The 21,156-nt window shown below is 36.7% G+C and overlaps 1 protein-coding gene across 8 annotated transcripts in view; it reads left to right on the plus strand.

Moving 5' to 3' along the window:
- Positions 1 to 806: 806 nt before the first annotated feature.
- Positions 807 to 21,156, plus strand: part of eml1 (echinoderm microtubule associated protein like 1) — a 66,653-nt gene continuing 46,303 nt past the window's right edge. For 7 of the 8 annotated variants that reach the window (XM_023353171.1, XM_023353172.1, XM_023353174.1 and 4 more), the window contains exon 1: positions 15,310 to 15,631. In XM_023353171.1, coding sequence (XP_023208939.1) covers positions 15,565 to 15,631 — 67 coding nt within the window. In that variant the 5' untranslated portion in view covers positions 15,310 to 15,564. Of the gene's footprint in view, positions 974 to 15,309; positions 15,632 to 21,156 lie in introns of those variants that run through there. The other variant, XM_023353175.1, reaches the window with a different exon arrangement.

Here is a 21,156-nt window from a genome sequence, read left to right on the forward strand (position 1 = left end):
TTTGCCAGCTAAATATTTAGTTTTGAACTAGTTATTCTCCAAACTAAACTTTTAATTTTCAAACTAAATATTTACTTTCCAAATAATTTTTTTGGCAAGATAAATATTTAGGTCCAAACTAAACATTTATGTTCCTAACTAAATATTTCATTTTCAAACTAGATATTTATTTTACAAATGTATTACTTAGCAAGCAAGCTAAACATCTAGCTTTCTAACATTTGAGTTGCTAACTAAATATTTAATTTGAAAGCTAAACATTTAGTTTAATAAATTAGTTATTTAGTTTGGAACTCAGATATTTATCAATGTATGAATAATATGATGAAAATATGACTTTGAAAAAATGAATTAATGCATTTTTTTCTATCAATGACAGGCTAAATAAACCTAAATAGAGCTGTTGATGTTTTACTGTGTAACTGTAAACTGCTCATAAAGATGTCTCATTGCGATCGGGTTTAATTAGTAATATGAATCCGCAGGCAAAAGAAAAATCTGATTACAGTAAAAAATATGAATCCTAATAGTATCCTAATTGATTAAATAAACTGTTAGCTAACCAAACAATTCAGAATTTTCAACAAAGCCTCATGCTTTACTGCAGTTTGTGTGTTTTTGTGTTGAATTTTGACTAAGATAGCCTGTGAAATCTTATCTTGGGGGGTCGGTCACATCTCAGGGAAACTGTACCCCAAGGGAGGGCTGCTAGTTACAAATTTAGTGTCCAATGGAGCTGAGTGCAGCGGCTGACTGACGTATGTTCTGGCCACTGCTCAGATTGTTCGTAGAGGGTCAGACTGGAGGAGGATAATCTGGCAGAAAGTGCGCAGAGAGACAGAGTCTGTCAGCCAAGACTAAACAGAAGTTTCTTTGAGTCTTAAAGAAAGAAAAGAAAAGAAGCAGAAGACGAGAGACAATCCCTTCATCCTTCTGTCTGCAAGCATGTCCGACTGTGAGGGACCACCCATGGGTAAGAGGAGCCGAAATGATTATTCTTTGGTGGTGAACCCATGTTTAAGAGAGACGTTTGAAGCAAACACTGGGCATGCATGTGTGTAAATTGTTTGGATTTGTGTTTCTGCATTGTGTGTGTGTGTGTGTGTGTATTTTTAATGGGGGAGGGGACTTTGTTGGTCCATCCTGTTTTAGTCTCCACTGGGGACGCCTCACCCAACAAGGAGTCTGTTCAGTCAAAGGCCTTATATGGAAACCTGAAGCAGCTTTCCTTGGAATGATGCACGATGACCTCGGCTGATAAAAACTTATTAAAAATCTTTTAGGGTTTTTTCCCCTGGTGGAATTAAGGGTGAATGTCCAGGTGTCTCATTTTAAGCGCATTAACGGGTTTGTGTGTGGTAAAACATTAAAGCTGCAGTTCGCAATGTTTATGGGTTTTTTTTTTACTGAAACTGTCACTATGTCATGAAAAAATCAAGCTCCTCTGCCTTCCCTCAGTGATATCTAGAAACAACCAATCAGAGCCAGAAGGCGGGTCTAGGCGCTGTCAATCACCTCTGTGATCCTGATATATTTAATAGATTAAATATTAGTACACTGCAAAAAACCACAAAATCTTAGCAAGTATTTTTAGTCAAGTTTCTAGTGTAAATGTCTTAGTTTTGTCTTATTTCAAATGTACTAACTTACAAGATATATGAGGTTGTTTTAAGTCAATAATTCATTAATTTTGACAAAAAAGTATTAGTATCATTGGCCGATTATTTCACCTGTAGCATAAGAAAAATGTCTTCATCAGTGAAATAATCTAGCACTTTTTCATCAACATTAAGGAATTATTGACTTTAAACAATCTCATATATGTTGCTGACTTTTGACTTATTTTAAGTATACAATATTCACAGTAGAAACTAGACCAAAAAATACTTTGTAAGATTTTGTGTTTATCCACTTTTAGTAGATTCATGTGGTTAAAGTTTATTTATTTGGTTAAAAACACATTAAAATGTGAGGAGGAACATATATTTTGTTCCACATGTCACATTGTTGCCATGGGGAAACATTAGTTGGCACACTGCGAGAGTCACTCTGAAGACACTGGTTAGAAGAAGCTGGAGATAATGCAGCTAAACAAGTATAACTTTATTATTTTAGTTCTTAATGTATTTTTGTAGAGATTATTAAGACATGTAAAGACATGTTGTCCGCATTAAATATCTGTTGAAACCCAAAAACAACAATAACAGAGCTAGCATAGCCGGCCGTAGATGCTAATGCTAGTTAGCATAGCCAACAACGACGGCTGATAAACGGTTTTTCTGTAATGGTAAGTTGTTTCTCCCCCAATTAGCACATTTAACAGCGAGTACATGAGGCTGATTGACAGCGCTGATACCCGCCTCCTGGCTCTGATTGGTTGGGTCTTGAGTGGTACATTTCTTCACACGGCAAATGTGGCTCAGGGAAGAGGTGGACGAGATCAATCTTCGCAGATTATCTGTCTCACGACATGGTGACAGTTTAACAAATACTTAAAAAACTTGTGAGCTTGAGAGAGAAAAATAAGCCTTTCTAATGTCTGGAAGTCTCACCAACAGCAACAGTCACGTATAAGCTTCTTCTCTCTCTCCATCACTCACTGATGCCTCAGCCTTTTTTCCCTTCATCTTCTACCTCTACGGATGATTCCCTCTCCAGTAAATATGATCCTTTGATGTAGTTGGCCACACACGCATTCCTGTAATTGAGTCTGCTGCATGACTTGTTATCATCTGACCGTCCCGCCTTATCGGATACTACGATTTCCTGATGCATTTGCCAGGAAATTACATCAAGGCTGATAAAATCTAAACTGCTGAAACAGCCAGACGTCTGTCCTGCTTATTGTATTCATCTGCTTGGAAGCCCTTCAAGTTTATGAAATAACCGTACGATATTAGCTTCACTTCAAAAACACAAAATCTTACCAAGTATTTTTGGTCTAGTTTCTAATGCAAATATCTTAAAGCACTTGAAATAAGACAAAACTAAATTATAAGCAACTTTTCAGCAAGATATAAGAGCTTGTTTTAAATCAATAATTCCTTGATATTGATAAAAAAAAGTGCTACTAGTTCCATTGCCAGATTATTTATCTTACAACATGGGAAAAATGTCTTGTTACAAGTTAAATAATCTGCTAGTGTAACTAGTATTTTTTTCATCAAAATTAAGAAATTATTGACTTAACACAAGCTCATTCATCTTGTTTAAAGGTGATCTGTAAGTTGGTTTTTGTCTTATTTCAAGTCTTTTGAGATATTTGCTGTAGAAATGAGACAAAAATTACTCAGCAAGATTTTGTGTTTTTGCAGTGTTGAAAACTACAAGGTCGTTTTTACATCTCAGTGTGTTTTTATGCCATTGTCAACTAGAGGAATTTGAGGTTAGATGGCATCTGTCTTGTCAACAGTTCAAACAGCATATATATACCATTACCATGTTTACAGTTTTTATTCTCAGTTGTGTTTGACTTTGTAGCTTTGATGTATGACATGAAGAAATATGCATGAAAGGAGGAAAACTGCCAAGGAGTGATGAATGTTACACACAGGATACCAAAGTTGGGCATTATCGTCTAACACAATGACCACCCAAAAATAAAGCACAGTGGATTCTAGTATTTGTTGGGGGTAGCAACTAAAATCACCTACAAATAACTTAAATCTGGTTATAATGGCCTATTTTAACAGTTCAAACACCAAATATGCCCTAAAGCAGCAGGATGTAACTTCTGTTAAAAATACTTCTTTTACGTATTTGTTGAAACTGCCAGTGTAGTATAAGACAGATAATTTTTCTCCCAGGGCTAACTATAAACAAATAATCATAGGCAGGAGACGGGTTTTAGCACCGTCAACCATAATCTCCCCACTCGCTCTCTGGTAAACTGCAGCTAGCCTAGCCTGCTGTGAATGCTAGCGCTAGCTAGCATAGCCGCTGATGACGGCTGTCAAACAATTTTCCTGTAACGTAATAACTCATAACGAACTGTCATAACATGGTGACAGTTTTAACAAATGTGTGTAAGAAAAACATATTCTTTATAAAAGTTACATATTGCAGTTTTGCTATGGATTAAAACACACAATGAAAACCGTTTTAGCACAACTAGAGAAGCTAGCATCTACATTCAGCCTTATTGTACCTTCATCTATAGAATGTACAATTAGCCGATAGCATGTTTAGTAGCATCGGGTCTTGTTTCAGCTTACCAAACTCGCGTTATTTTTAATATTTTGGATATGCTCTACCAAAATAGTAATAAAACGAGCCTATTCTAAGTTTAAGAATAGAATGCTACAAATCCAAGAAGACCAGCAAATAAAGCTGATTCAGACGAATGTTTTGCAGCTGTTTAAAATAAGATTTTCAGTGATAAATGTACATATTTTTTAAAAATTGAAAATATTTGTTATAACACAAAATATTTTTCTTTTATTAGCCGTGTTTTTAATCTCATACCAAGAAGGGTAACAAATACAGCAACTTCTAATTCCAGATATTTCATTAAACTTGGCTAAATACAACAATATTATTACAGGCAGCAACATTTAAGTAATTCGACCCAAAAAGCTTTCCTTTATTAAAGGAGACCAATTTCTGTACCCACTATGATTTGTTACTTTGATCTATGTTTCATCATATTATAAAATTTTTCTGCATATATAAATACTGCAGAAAAATTAACATTAAAAGTTTTTCATTTTTACAAGACAAAAATACATTTATGGGCCCTTTGTACTTTCAACTTGTCGATGTTTTCCCCTACTTCAAAAGGTTTAAACTCCAGAAACTGGTTTTAGAAAAAAAAAAAAGGTTCCTGCAGCACTGCTAGTTTCCCACAGGGGGCAGTATTGTCATGTTTTCCATCTCCAGGGCAAAATGATTGAAACACACAGAAACAGAAAGGTGTGATGTAATGTAAGGGCAAAAGATGAAAACAGTCTAGAGGGTCGAAACTACAGGATGAACGAGTGAAAGCAGCATGAAACGAAGGGTAAGGAGGGTGAAGAAGTGAGAAAAGACAGCAGCTCTGCTTCATCTTGATTTTGATTTAAAGGGGAGATATTATGCAAAATTCACATACTGCATATTTTTGAACTTCCATTTGGTTCTTAATTGCTTCTAAAAACCAAACTGAGCCAAAAGAAACACCTAGCTGTTTTATGGCTATAAGTTAATGTTTTTTGGTTTGTGGAAATTGAGCTGTTTCTAAAACCTTCTGAACGCAACATTAAAAATCAGCAGGCACTTCCCCGTTACCTAGCAACCCAAATGGAGCTCCAGCACATTTGGTCAGATGGTTTTACCACTAGATGCGCTGTACAATGGCTGCTGGAAAAGGAAAAGAATGTTTTGTTGTTGACTTGCCATCCGGAAACCACTTGCTGCATTCCTGTTGGTTGTGCAAGAGGCTCCACTTTTGCTTTTCAAATATGTACAGTTGTATTACTGTGCGTCTGTTTGAAGTAATTTTTATGTGCGAACGTAAATGTTGAGTTTGGGGGTGTGGCCAGCAGCAGCTTCCTTGGATTTAAAGTGACAAGACGCCCTACAACAGCTGAAAATAGTCAGAATGGTGGAGTCTAAAATCTCATTATCTAAGAATGATTTTATTTAAAAATGTATTAAAATGTTTTGTATAAACCTATCCCAGCCTGTTCAAGGAAGCTTAATAGGTCACCTTTAAAGATAAATCAATGGAAGCGGAAGAGTTTTTCAGACTACACGTGTTTGAAATCTTTTCTGTGTGAAAACAAACGTTTGTTCAGAAACAGAGGTGATGATGTCATCCCTAAACATGCTAACCATGTTGTTCTGGATCAGAACAGGCCATTGTCCTGCAGTGGGACTGAATGGGTTTATATTTCATGCACAGGTTTGTAGATAATCATATTTGCAACGTGTGTTGGATGTTGGAGGAGTCTGGGGGAAGGGCGTCCAAACATGACGCCACATCAGATGTGATTAAACCTGAGAGAAGCAGCAGCAACACAGAGTCCATTCCCACTTCAGCGTTTTATAGCAGCTCTGACGTTATAGATTCATTCATAACAATCAACCTGACTTGCTGTCTTTTGCTGTTTTCTGGTGTTTTCTATAAAACACAGCAGTAGTTTTATTGAGTTTCATGATCTGCTGAATTATTGCCATCCTGGTCCACTTGTGCATCATTAACATATAGATTAGAAGAGGAGGAATCGCTGGTTTATAGTCACTCGTCTCCACTTCATCAGTAGGAAGTTTGAAACTGAGGCGGAAAGCGCCACCAGAAAGTCCAAAAAATATCATCTGATATGGAGTAACGGCGTTATGAACCGAATGAAGCAACAGATTCTCACTCCATCTGCTTCTCTTTTACCACTATTTTATACATTCATACACTGCAAAAACACAACATTTTACCAAGTATTTTTGGTCTAATTTTAGTGAAAATATCTCTGTCCACTTGACATAAGTTAAAACTAACTTCTCATCAATAAATAGGAGGTTTTTTTAAGTCAACAGTTTCTTCAATATTGATGGAAATGTTATAAATGAAAGTGGAATTAGTACTTTTTAATTCAATATTAAGGAATTATTGACTTAAAAATACTAACATTTATTGCTGGAAAGTTCCTTTTAAGTTAGTTGTATCTTATTTCATGTGTACAGAGATATTTATACTAAAATTAGACCAAATATATTTGGTAAGATTTTTGTTTTTGCAGCGTATTTGCTTAAATTATGTTAATTCTAGCATTCCACTGTAAATTAGCGCTTTAAAATAATTTATTTGTTCAATTAATCTATTCTTGGGGGGGACTGTTAAAATTATTTATACCCTTCCTGCCTGTGATGAGAGTACAAAGGTTTTCTCCAGCAGATTAAAATGTCAACATTTGAGAAATGTTTTCCAGTATATTTATGAAGTAAAACTGACATTAAAGAAGTTATGTTAAATTAAAGTCATGGTTTTAGTACTAACTTTTATTTTGTGTTTTTCCCAAAAAAATATAGATATACTTCCTGGTTTCACAGCTTTAAAAACTGCTGCTAAAATCAGTTAGGAGTTTACAAACAATATTTGAAACTACAACTAGCAGGTTTTTTCCCACCAGGCTAAGCATTGTTTTTTTATATCTATATTTGCCTTTTTAAGGCTTTATAGTTGGTGTTTAGGTATTAATCTTCCAATAACACATAATTAACCAGTGATAGTTTCAAATTTATTTGTCAACTTGAAACATTTTTAATCAAAAAACATCGCAGGCTGCAAGCTGTCTGCACTAGCGAATTTAAAACCGGGATTAGCAAGTTTTCTGAGCTTAGAAAGACAACACAATTTAAAAAATAAATATTTTAATAATATAATATAGTAGAAACAGGTGGTAAGAAAATGGGTCAACGTAACAACTGTTTGTTCACGTCTTTATTATAACTTTAGAGGAAATAGAAGCGTTTTATTCTCAGACATTAAGATGTTACGTTTTCAGCAGAACTTCAGGATCCAAATCTTTTTTGGATTGCTCTATAATGCTCATCAGAGGAACTGCCTTCCTAAAGAGTAAACCAGGGTTACTGAGCCAGAGCGCGGTGGGGATAAATGAGGAGCATCCACAGATATTAGCTGCATCATTTTAAGAGCAGGACTGGTGACCCAGTTTCCTCTTACTCAGAACATCATCACTTGGCAGAGCTGCAGCGTGTGTGGCCCACAGTCTGCAGCTGCTGCTTTTTCCTCTGCAGCACCACAAAAAAAATCACTGCATTTATAGCTTCATGAAGGGATTAAAGCAAGTAAGTAAAGAATAAAACGTCCTGGGTTTGAATTCAGAATCTTTATGGTTGAGTTTCAGCTTTTGTCTGATTCAGTGGCAGATTTTCTCTCTCTGCCTGAAACTGGGTCACATTTCCCCCATAAAATACAGCAACGGTTTGTAGTAAAACACTTTGGGTCCTGCTGATCTGTAGCGGGACGCCAGCCATCGCTGACGGTTTCTGTTGGTGATAATGCATAAATCACAGGGTTTGGGTTTTTATTCTGTTGTAAAGTACAATCTGATCTGGTTCATTTTTATCTTTTAGTATTCTGAGTTACTCAGACTAGGGGTTTTAAAAAATGTCCAGATCTGATTTTAATCCGTTTTCTTGCTTTCTTTACAATATTTTTTAATAAACTGCAGAAAATGTTTTCAAAAAGTGGCTTTTATTTCATTCTTAAATGAGATGAACGACAGTTTTAGTGCCAAGTTATGAGAATTTTTTTGTTAATTTCAAGTATATGTTTGTAATATTAGCAGAATAAAAATGCAACATCTTAAAATTACAAGATAAATGTTTTCAATGTGAAAAATTTGAGTCCTCACAATCTGTTGTGACCAGCTCAGTCCATGTGGTTCTTTTTACAAAATAGAAAAATTTATTTTTCACATTTATTTTAAATCCTGCTTCTGGTAATAAAAATGTAGATTTGTTAAAGATGAAGTATTTCCTTATCTATAAAATTGATGTCACAGCATAACTTCACAAGGTACTCAACATCCATAATTTAAATTTATTATTTTTCATGTTATTTATTTTACAAAAGCTTATTTTTAGTTGTAGAGTTGACCTAAATTCAAAGCAAGATGGCCGCCCGTATTGGTCTGCTAACATGACTGAACATCTCAAAAAGCTTCATTCAGATGGAGCTTTGGATAAAAAATCTGTGCTGTTAAATTTGAATGTCAAAATCTTCCACACAAAAACACTGAAGTTCTTCAGTGTTTTTTTTTTTACTGTAAACGTTTACGCAAAATTCATATTTTGCAGTTTTTTTATGCTTCCATTTTAAGACTTACTACTGCTAATAACAGCTGAAGGGCTTGAAAAAGAAACCCACCAGCTGTTTTATGTCAACTAGTTTTCGGTGTCTGGAAAATTATCAGCGGTGACTGCATTGTTACCTAGCAGTGGCAGCAGAGCTCCAGCATGTTTGGTCAGCTGGTTCTACCGCTGGAAAAGAAAAAATGTTTTGTTGTTGACGTGCTGTCCAGAAACCATTTGCTGCATTGTTGTTGGTTGTGCAGGAGGCTCCACTTCTGCTTTTCAAAGCGGTAAGGTTGTATAATTTCGCATCTTTTTGTAGCCATTTTCACGTGCGAGCATAAACGTTGAGTTGGGGGCGTGGCCAGCAGCAGCTTATTTGGATTTAAAGTGACAGAGACACTAAAACAACTCAAAATAGCCTGCTGAACTGGGCAGGATGAAATTTTATTATTTATGTAGCCCATAGACCTATCCGAACCTGTTCAAGGAACAATGACGGGTCACCTTTAATTGTCTTTTTGTAATTTCTCAGTTTGACCTTTACACAAAGAGAAATTAAATTTGACTTAAGTGTTTGGCAATAAGATTATTTTCTGTCCCAGAAGGATCAGCAATTCCTCTTTTAGGAGTACTACTCAATTTAAATAACGCCTTACTTCAAAATATACATGTCAGGTTTAAGTATTAAAGTCCTTTCTGCTCTATGAGGTTTTATCTACTTTTATTTTACTACTTTTGGCAGATTCTGTTTGTGATCACACTTGTTTGCGCTCTGTCACAAGCAGGTTGAAACGTCTATTAAACCTTATAAATTTTAGCTGGCAGCTGTTCAATTCCTCTTTAACTAGTTAAAAATGTTTATCAAAGAGTGTCTATCCAGCTTGTTTATGTAAAAGATTTCAGTGTTTCAGAGTTTGAAGGCCTGATTTGGAGCCCAGGTTGGATGAATTCATGGTGTAAAAGAACAAAGCAGACAAATAAGCAGGACAGGAACACAGATGGTGGCTGGATCACACCGAGGATTGACCCGTTCCCCCCCTCTGCTCTGGATTTGATTGTTCATAATCCCGACCCACCAACAGCCCAACTGATCGTCTGCTGACGAAACGAATGTCAGCAGTTTCTTCTCTCTTTATAAAAAGAGAAATGTCTGGTGTTGCTGAATGTGACCTTCTGGAGCTGCAGCTGTAAACCAGCAGGGAGTTTTAGAAACAAAACAAGGTCAGTGGAAGCTGAAACTATGAAAACAATTACATTCATTGCGATTATAACTGATCTACCGACACAAAGTTGTGCATAATTGCGAAATCGAGAAAACAGTTTGCAACATTTTGTATGGTGTAAACCTGAAAAGTGTGGCATGCATTTACTTTTAGCCCCACCACTTAACGCAACGCTCCACTCTAATAAACTTTGATGGAAAAATGGACACGAGGTGTTCTTGATTTTTATTAGAATTTAATTGGAGTCAGAGGTCACAAACAACACCGTGCAGTAAGTGGTAGAAGGATGATGATGTGGTGGGTTTTTTAATTACTTATTAATTACTTTATTGGAAACACAGCAATTGTGAAATTGTGTTTCTCCAACATTAGTGGAACGTAGATAAAAGTTTCTAACCCAAACATTAAATTAAACTTTGGTTCCATCCATCCCATTCTGTTTTAAGATCCAGGTTCTGTTTTAAGATGCAGAACCTTTACATTTTCAACTTAAAACAGCAGTTTATAAAAAACATGAATTATTTTAATCTTAAAACTATGAAATTAGCTTAAACTGTAATTGTGTTTCCATTACAAATGTGCACAAATCTTTGTTGCAGTTCTGTTAATGTTGGTAGAACACAATCTCGCAATTGTGACATTTCCATTAAATAAGTAATTAAATTGAAAAGTGCGTAAATAAGCTTTTTCACTCAAATTATAAAAAATTATGGAAGCGACTGCTGTAAACAGTTAGATGAGATTATATTCATAATTCAACCACGGCGCTAGCATCATATACCAGTCATGAGAGGAGACGCCGGCTTCTTATTCAGGCATTGGAGCAACAAGTCGTTTATATTTAGGAGCGGCTACTTATGCAGCATTTTGGGGAAACTATTGTCAGCCATTTTACAGAAGAGCTGCTGATTCAATATGTTCGAATGACACAAAACCTTTTATGAACTGTGTGGTGCTGTGAGAGCTCTGGTGGAGCTAGCTAGACATTGTCCAAAAAAAACCCTAAAACAAACTGTCATCCTCCAACCACTTCCTGTCGTTTTCTTCAGCGTTTCTGCCAGTAGTAACATCCTGTTGTTGATCACATGACTCATACGATTCTAAATTAAAAGTGTTTCCGTTGCAGTTTTGCAAAATAAATCTATTTCAGTACGGCTGAAAAACCACCTCATCCTAAAGCTAAAACAGTTTATCAAAGACATTTATGTTCGTAATTTCAGGTACGGTTAATAGAAACTCAGCTATTGTTGCCAGTCCCATTCATATGTAGACTTGTTAGTCCAAACTCAAACCTTTTCCAGGTTTTCTTCTGGTATCGTCCCGTATTTCGCTCCATCCACCTTCCCATCAACTCTGGCATGATTTTATTTAAGAGTATCAGAGTTCGAGGGGTTTAATACAAAGAGATGCCGCATTTGTAAGATATTCTTTTTAAAATGTTTTCTTCTCATTATTAATTTCTTATTTTTTGTCTGGAATGCTTAAAAATGATAGAAAACAACATGCAGGGAACCTCATGATGAGCTTTTAATGACCAGTGGGTAATGTGGTGCAGGGGGCCGGGGCCGGTTCTCCGTCTGCCCCCTGCTGAGACTCAGGCGGGGCTCTGGGCCCCATGTGGGGACTGGTTTAAGGGATTGTGCTCCGCTCATATGAGCACTGGGGAAAAAAAGAGAGGCAGACACAAACAAAAGCCAGACCTGTCCCTAATCTGGATACCAAATCAGCTCCACAATGAGATTTACAAAAATCTGAACCCCCTTCAGACAAAACAGCACAAGGCTCAAGAAATCCAGGATGAAGCACAAAGGATGCACAGAGCTCGAAATTCCTACTTTATCTGCAGAAAACCTCAGAATTCAACGCTTTAGCACATCTTAGAGCTGATAGATGAAAAAAGGCTTGGTGGATTTTTACATAACTTTTAGTTAAAAACTGTCTGTGACCAAGCAGCACTGCAAAAACACAAAATCTCACCAAGTATTTTTGGTCTAGTTTGTTGGACAAATATCTTATTATGCTTGAAATAAGACAGAAGTAACTTTTCAGCAAGAAATATGATCATGTTGTAAGTAAATAATTCTTGAATATTGATGGAAAATATGTTTATTTCACTTATAACAACATATTTTCCATTTTATGAAAAAGCATAAACAAGTTATTTCACTTGTTTATCAATATTAAGGAAGTAATTACTTTAAACAAGCTCATATCTTTCTGAAAAGCTACTTATTGGTTAGTTTTGTTTTATTTCAAGTGTAATAAGATATTTGCACCAGAAGTTAGACCATAAATATTTGGTAAGATTTTGTGCTTTTGCAGTGAAAAATGAACTTTGCATAATAGGTTCTCTTTAACAACACATTTTCCCCATGTTATAAGTGAAACAATCTGCAGGTGGAACTGGTACTTTCTGATCAATATTAAGGAATTATTGATTCTAAATGATTAATTAATTTAAGTTTATTTGATAGGGATAAACACACATTGGCATAGACAAACTGAACAAAACAGCAGTCCCATGTTTAAATAATAATTTCCTATTTGTTGTATATGGCGTGTCTTTGTTGTTGTTTTTTTGACTGTTGAATAAATTAATCCTTGATCTGAAGCTGAAGTTATTCTTAAGTTGGTTTTATCTAATTTCAAGATATTTGCAGGCTAAAAATCCTTGATGTTTTTGCAGTGTAATGCGCTCAGACTCTGAAAATTCAACATATATTAAGATTCTTTTGATCAGACGAACCGTTTGCTCTACAAAGACCAAATTGTTTCCTGGCGTAATCCCGGCTGCGACCCAGCTTAGCGCGTCGCCTGATGCTTGATGCTGTTGCGTAATGGACGAGTTCTCCTGCGGGACACGGAGGCGGTCAGTGATTCAGCTGAGGATCTGGCAGTGACCCGTTCATCTCTGTAAGGGTCACAGCGACGAGCCGCTACCTGCCCAGGAGGAAACAACGCGCTGCGGTTTTTAGAGTCTCTCTGCCTCTGTGTGACTCCATCTTGTGATCTGAGGAGAAAAGGGGGGAAGTGTTTCAGCATGAATGTAGGCCACAGATTCTATTTTCCCCAGGCTTCTTATTCTTTTCCCCTTCAAGCCTATAAATAATGCAAAGCGTTTTCTCCTCTTGAGCACATACAAAAACTCTAACCCCCCGTTTGCAGAAGAGCACAAATTACCCCTTTTTTTCTGCAGGGTTTCCCTGCTGAAACTCCCACCTCACTTTTTAATTTGGGTTTTCCTCCTCCTCATTTGTTCCTCCAGTTGCCTTCTCTTGCCCTTGTTTTCGGGCCGGTCTGCAGCGGGGCAGATAACGCAGACAAAGCGGTAATCGTGTTGAGCCACAGAGGAAACACTTGGCTGTCGCTTTAGGAGATTTGTGATGTCGGTCTGTTTCTTCCCATGTGAGAAAGAGGAAAGGCTTTGATTCTCCCTCCGAGTCAGAACGAAGCTCAGCTTTTAGATTTCAGCCATTACTGGAGGTCAGTCAATTAATCAAGTTTATTAGTAAAGCACATTTCAGCAACAGAAACATTAAACAGTGAAACTAGTAACAGACATTTTCACTGAAAAATCACAAAATATCTGTTTGTTCTAAATGTATTCTGCAGATTCTGCTGCAGCTTTTTCTGCACACTTGGTTTATTTTAAAGTTTTTATTATAACCTTTCAATATAGATCACAAATGTAGTTTTTGATGTGCTGGATTTGTATAAAGCTGAGCACTGCAAAGTCGTATCAAGTATTTTTGGTTTAGTTTATAGTGCAAATATCTTAGTACACTTAAAATAAGACAAAACTAACTTATAAGTAACTTTTCAGCAAAAAATAGGAGTTTGTTTTATGTAAATTATTCCTTAATATTGATGAAAAAGTTCTTGTTCCACTGCCAGATTATTTCACTTTAAACGTGGACATCAGGTTTATTCGTATAGCAACAAAGCAAAGTGCTTTACATCATAAAAACACAAAGTCATAAAACACACAGTCAACAACTAAAACTTTATTTTGCCAAGTGTTGTCAGTACACATCAAAATGTTGATCAATGTTTCATTTATTATGATCAACAAGGAATTATTATTACTTAAACAAGCTCTAATGTCTTGCTGAAAAGTTATTGGTAAAATAGGTTTATCTTATTTTAAGTGTCCTAAGATATTTGCACTAGAAATTCGACCAAAATTACTTGGTCAGTTTGTGTTTTTGCAGTGTTGTTGAGTCTCATCATCAAAATCCTTAATACACATCAAAATGTTGATCAATGTTTCATTTATTATGATTCAAAAGCAACACTGGTCTGGTGGGTTTTAGTCTAGATTTAAAGGAATTTGGTGTTTTGGCTGATTTGTAGTTTTATTCCAGGTTTGTGGTGCATAGAAGCTGAATGCAGCTTCTCCGTGTTTGGTTCTGGTTCTGGTTCTGGAGAGTGGATCAAGTTCAAGCAGGGGCTCGTCTGGTTTTGCCTGTCAGTTGTGAAATAAATTAGGCCTGTTTGCATTAAAAGTTGCTCTAATATTACAATTTTTCACATTAGTTTTACTTTTCAGTTTTCCTTTCTAGTTCTTTCCTTTTAGTTTTCTGTGGTTAAGTCAAAATGTTGACTTTTTATCTCATAATTATGACTATAAATGTTTAGATTATATTTTTTTAATCTCATAGTTATGACTTAGGACTTTATTTAGAAAGTCAAAAATAAAACTTTCTCAAAATTGTGCTTATATCTCATAATTATGACTTTCAACGTCCACATTAGGGCTTTTTATCTCTTAGTTATGACGATGAGAGTCCAACATACGACTTTCTCTCAAAATTGTCTTTATATCTCAATATTATTACTTTGTAAGTCAAAATTTGGTTTTATTTCATCACACAATTATGACCATATGTGTTATATTATATTTTTAAAAATCTTCCAATTATGATTAAAAGTCGAAATTTTGATGTAGAAAGTCGTAATTGTAAATGTATCTCAAAATTATGTCTTCATATGTCATAATTATAACTTTGAAAGTCAAAATTATAACTTTTTATCTAAAAATTGTATCTTTTTTAATTGAAAAGTCTAATTATAACTTCCTTTTGGGCTTTTATTTTTTCTTTCATGTCGGAAATAGTCTTCCTTAGGAACGCTTTCAGCATTTTTAAAACTATTTCATCCTTCATGCGTTTCCTTTTCCTGCTTTCAGCGGAGGGGGCGGGGCTTACCTCACAGGCCACGCCCCCTGCCCTGACTCGTCCTCTCCGTGTGACAGTGGGGGCTGTCCCGAGCATTATCTAAACACCCACAGAGCTACTGACACACACACACACACACGCACACACACAAACACCAACAGAGCTCCCTCTTTTTAAGCTGTTTAATTTTTTATATCGGAAGGACCGGAGGAAGCTGCAGACATCCATCCCTCTGGTTTGTTCCTCCCGCTGCAACTCCGGAGTTTTACTGGGAGGAAAAACAAGTTAACATGACGGAATGGGAGTGAATGGGTTGCCAGGGAGCCTGATCCGAGCGGAGTGAATGGAGGCAGCAGCAAACTAAAGTGAGAATGGAGGACGGCTTTTCCAGCTACAGCAGCCTGTATGACACCTCATCGCTGCTCCAGTTCTGCAACGGTAAAATGAAACTAACTCATCCCGCTTGCCGTGTTCCCGACCAGCTGACCGCGAGTGTTTAGTGCTGAGCTGCATCAGAGTTCAGCAGCAGCTCCAGTTTTACACTTTAGGGGATTTGGAGCTGGAAGTCATGATGCAGGAGGAATTAAAGCCAGAAAAATGTCAACATTGTGTCAGAGTGAGTCAGCTGCAGCCAGGAGAGGCGATAAACAAAGACAGGCAGGCGGAGAAACAGCGTTTCAGTTTCATGTCCAGATTTCTTTGGATGAGGTTTTCCCCCTTTATTTCAGCAGGAGAAAACATCTGCAGTGTTGTCCGAGCTGTTGGGGAGGAGAAATGATCTGTTTGAGGAGGGGTGAGTCAGGAGGACAGGATGACACATCAGTTTAGAGATTTATTTCTATTAAGCTCTCCTCTGTTTATCTTCTAAGTGTTTACATCAAACTGCGTTCAGATTGGTAACATTATGCCTTCCTGCGTGGTTTCTCTACAGTTAATGGCTCTCCATCCAGGGTGGCATGCCCTGGGGAGTCAATTTGCGAAAACAAATCATATCAGTTTGGTTTTTTTGTGTCAATTTAATGTTTTGTATGCAAGTCAGTAATAAACTGAGTAAAAACCCACATGAAAAAGTTTTTATTTTCATACTTGATAGTCTGATAGACTCGCTTCGCTGCACCAAGAACCTCTGGAGGAAACGAGACAAAAACTTCTGAAGAAGACAAGAACGCAACTTTCTGTTTGACAAAATGGAAACAAAAATGGAGAGGCATCAGATTTTAGCAGTGCTATGGTTTCTCTTTGGTCTGGTAAAAGACTGCAAACCATTTTTCCAGCTAGCGCTAGATAAGCATGTTTGTTTTGGCTGTGATTACCCAGAATGCCCTGCGTTAAAGTCCACTTCCTGCTTTTGGAGTGGACTTCAGTCTGCTTGCATTCACATTTGCAATCAAACCACACCACAGTTCACTTTAACCGAACTGAGTCTTAAGTTTGTAGGAGGACCAGAGTTCATTTTCTTGGTCAATTGCAAATGAACTGGACTTTCTAGATAAACAAACTAGAGTTAAATTAAAGCGGATTAAACATGACCGGTGTGAATGCATCCTAACATACAGCTTTAATTGAGTTTTTTATGTTATTTTTCTAATGCACAGCACTGACAAATGTTTCTTTAGTTCTTAATGTCTCTGATATGTTGTTTCAGAATAGGGTGGGATTGTATGGTTGAATTCATACCAGCCCAGTTTAGTCCGCTTTAATCAAACTCTAGTTTGTTTATCTAAAAAGTCTGGTTCATTTGTAATAGACTAATAAAGCGAACTTTGATCCATCTAAAAACTTTGGTTATGGTTTGGTTGAAGTGAACTCTGATGCAGTTTGAATGCATATGTGGATGCAAGTGGACCGGAGACCACTCCAAAAGCAGGAAATGGACTACAGTGCAGGGCATTCTGGGTTAAAACAACCAAAACAAACGCGCGAGTCTATCGCTAGCGGAAGAACTGGTTCATAGTTTTTTACCAAAGACAAAAGAGAAATTGTGGAACTGCTAAAATCTGACACTACTCCATTTTTGCTTGCATTTTGTGAAACAAGAAGTTGCGCTCATGTCTTCTTCAGAAATTTTTGTGTTGTTTCCATCAGTGGTTCTTGATGCAGTGCCCCTACAGGTGAGGAGGGGAACAGGTTTCTCAAATAGTTTGGTTCTTTAGACACAGTGCAGTGTGAAAGAAAACTGCAACAGCTGAAAATGTATCAAATGTTGCAGCTTTGGTTCCCAATCGAACCGAATCTACCGGACTATCAGGTGTGAAAACAACCTAAGTGTGTTCAGTTATTTGTAAGGACAGGCGACATTTGTTCAGGATCCTGAAAAGAGACAGTAAGAGCCAAACAAAGGGGATTAGACCGAACACAATGACCGAGCTAACATGCTTGGGCTTCTCCTAAAGTAGTAACAGATTATTAATTAAACATTTCTCCACTTCTTCAAAAAGTTCCTCTTATTCCTCTAAAGTTTCCCCTCGTCTTTATTTAACGGTGAACGTAAGAATGCTCTGAATGCGATCGTGCTGCCGCAGCTTGTCATCGTGAGTCGCCTCGGCTGTCGTTTACTGTTAATGAAAAAATCAATGGCGTTTTCTGAGCTGTGTAAGCACTTTTGCAGCTGATGAGGAGGAAGGGGAAAGCAGCGCCTCTCTAACGAAAACGAAGGATGAGGGATTACAGAGAGGTGACTGCTTCATAGGTCCACTTCAGGCCTCAGTGTTCCCATGAATAACTGATGAAGTGAAGCTGGTTAAAACCATTTTGGACACAAAGGAAGAAGCTGCACAGAGATAGACAAATATTCAATCCATTTGGATTTATTCAAACTTTAAATCCTTTCAGAGCAAACTGTAAAAGTCAAGTGGATCTGTTTTCTTTCCTCGTGATGAGTAAAGCGACAGTGACAGCAGAGGTGTGCGTTGTTTTGTCTGACCTGAAAAACAGGTGTGGCAGCGTGCTCCACGTCATGGAGGCTTCACCAGATTTCCTGAGGATACGAGTGTCACTTCAAACTCTTAGAAATAAAAATGCAGCAGCTGGAGGTTCTCTGGTTGGCACGCCATGTTGCTGAAGTAGTAGAAAAGCTTTGTCTTGCTGCATTTATCTCAGTGTGATTTCACACTTCGAAACTTCCTTTCTGTCTTATCAGAGAGCAATCAGTTAACAATACAAATGATTTTCAATCACTAATAATATTTGTAGCAAGAAATAACAATTCTCTCTAAAAAATTAAAATATTTTGCTTGCTTCTACATGACATTAAAGCTAAATAACACTCAGGTCAGCAAAACTACAAAACAAAGGAAAACAAAAGGTTAGTGCTAAGACCACTAGCTTGATGCTAATGTCTATAGAAATTCCCATTCATTGCTAATAATTAGCCTCTGCAGCACTGTAATAAACTTATATGCCCCTCACAGTTTTGTACATTTATTTTTGTTTCATTGATGTCCAAAGACAAGATACCAAAGAAAAATAACAAAAGTAGCACTGCTTCAACATATTTTTACTCAAATGAAAGTAAAAAGTCTAGTAATTGATCAAATTATCAATCTTTAATATTTAAAATAACATCATCAGATAGACCAAACCATGTAGTTGAGAGGAAATGTTGGTATTTTAATAATCAAAACAACAATAATTTATACAAATAACACAAAATAACAAAATCAAATAAAAGAAAATGTTTCCAAATCTGTTACTTTAAGTAAAAAACTTATGAAACTTTAACAAAAACTGCAGGTGTGTGTCTGGGGAATTTTGGTTAAAACAAGTTTGTTTTTCATTCAGTGGGTAGAAAATCCAGAAATATTACTCTAGAAAAAGTAAAAATACTCTGAAAAGTAAATTTCTTTCAAAAAAGTTCCTCAAGTACATGTAATAGAGTAAATGTAAATAGTTACTACCCAACTCTGATAATATGGGACACTTGAATACGTACATCCAAATCCAAATAATGTTTTAGTTCGTTACTCCTGTGAGGTTAAAATCAATAGCCACTGTAAGCTAATTACAAATGATGTCAATAATAGTAGGTATTTTTCCCACATCGAATTGCCTAGTAATAACAAAGCATCTGGTGTTGACATGTTGTTAAGGGGGGCCCCAAATTAAAATCCGCTTAGGGCCCCAAAAAGTCTTGGGCCGGCCCTGCCTCTACATTCCTGCTCCCAAATGAAAACACTCATCTTCACAGAGGAACTTGTGTTTTGCTCCAACAGACTGCCTTACCAGGGGCGCACACATCTACTGTGTTTGTCCTGAAGGCCAAGCTGACATCATCGTTCTCCGCTCCAGCTGTCCAAATCCACTCAGAGCAGAGGCGAATGATGTCATTCACTCCCCTCTTTCGCTGCCCCTCTCTTGCCTCGTGAGTGTCGAGCATTCAACCAGACTAATGTTCTGAGAGCGGGTCAGCTAAACTACAGAAAACATGAGCAGGATGCACGCTTTGTCCTCTGGCGGTCAGAATAAATGAAAATTAGCCCCCTTACAACCTCAGACACACCCGATGTGTCTGAGGTAGGGTTGTATAATTACATGTAGTTACATGTAATGTGTCTGACTGCAGCTGATGGAGGAAATATACCCTTTAAATAGGCCCTTTGTCTGGGAAATCTGATTTAGAACAAGCTGCTTCTGGAGAAGAGCAGAAATTTAATTGTGTTAGTTTAGGGTTTGTAGCTGCTAATGATGATGGAGTTTATTTGCAATTGCTTTCACAGATGATTTGATGTGTATTGGTTCATTTTAAGGGGAAGAAAGTGACCGCTTTTAGCTCCCATTGAATAATTTGACGGTTGTTTCCTGTTTTGTCTGAAAGCTCACTACGGCCAGCTATTTCCAAAAATAGCTGAGTTTACATTGTCCCTGTTATGAGGAACACAGATTAGAGTAAAAATATAAACCTTGTAGTCAAACCAGAAGAGAGCAATCAGCCCCAATCACAGTAAATTCTCTTTCGGTGGATTTTTAAATGGCTTTAATCAAAATTAAATTTCAATTTGACCTTTTGTATGGAGGATTTTTTAGATATACCAAGTGCATTTTATTTTTACTACCAAAAACCTAAGGAAAATCATTAACCAGCTGGATTTTTGTCCCCAAAATTCGCATTTTTTCTTGAAAGAAAATAATTTCAAATCTAAGTCTGACAGAAGTGTAAATAATTCTGAGCATAAACATACAAAACTTCTGCTTCAAATTCATCAGATAACATGCTTAGTAGCAGCTGATGTGTTTGTGTTGTTTACAGGGGATCTATTAAACAACACAACCTATTATGGAAAACTCATATGTTGCACATTTTTGTTCTTACATTTGAAAACTTCTTCTAAAAACTTATAAAAACAGCCAAAGTTATTAAAAACAAAACTCCCAGTCGTTTTTTTTTCTTTCGACGATGTTTTTTAGTGTGTGGAAAATGAACTGTTTCAAAACTTCTCAAAGGTTAAGTCAGGAGCCACTGGCACTGCACCGTTACCTAGCAACCCAAGGGGAATTCCGGACGTTACCTAGCAACCCAAGCAGAGCTCCACCATGTTTGGTCAGCTAGTTTTACCGCCCTATGTGGGTCTGTTGGAATAAGAAATAAACACATGATAAAGTAAAGCGAGCTCAATCTTTTCCATTAGCATGATTTATTGTTTTACTCCTTTCTTTCTCTCTTTCTACCAAAGGTTGGATGACAAAAGTCTTTTATCTGGTAACTTGGAGTCAACTAAGACTTTTTTTGAAGGGCAATGATTCATTTTATTTGTTGTTTCTGTTGTTTTGTTTATTTATTTTGGATACTTAAAATGTCTTCCAGTCTCAGTGTTAAATGCTCATTAGAATTGTAAATGTATTGATCTTTGAATAGGTGTTCTTGCATTACTACCATTATATTACTTGAACATGGTCTGAAAACAACAATATTATTGTTTATCACAATAACTTCTGGGACGATTTATTGTCCAGCAAAATTTGTTGTT

This window comes from Xiphophorus maculatus, chromosome 19 (assembly GCF_002775205.1).
Source record: "Xiphophorus maculatus strain JP 163 A chromosome 19, X_maculatus-5.0-male, whole genome shotgun sequence".
NCBI lineage: Eukaryota > Metazoa > Chordata > Actinopteri > Cyprinodontiformes > Poeciliidae > Xiphophorus > Xiphophorus maculatus.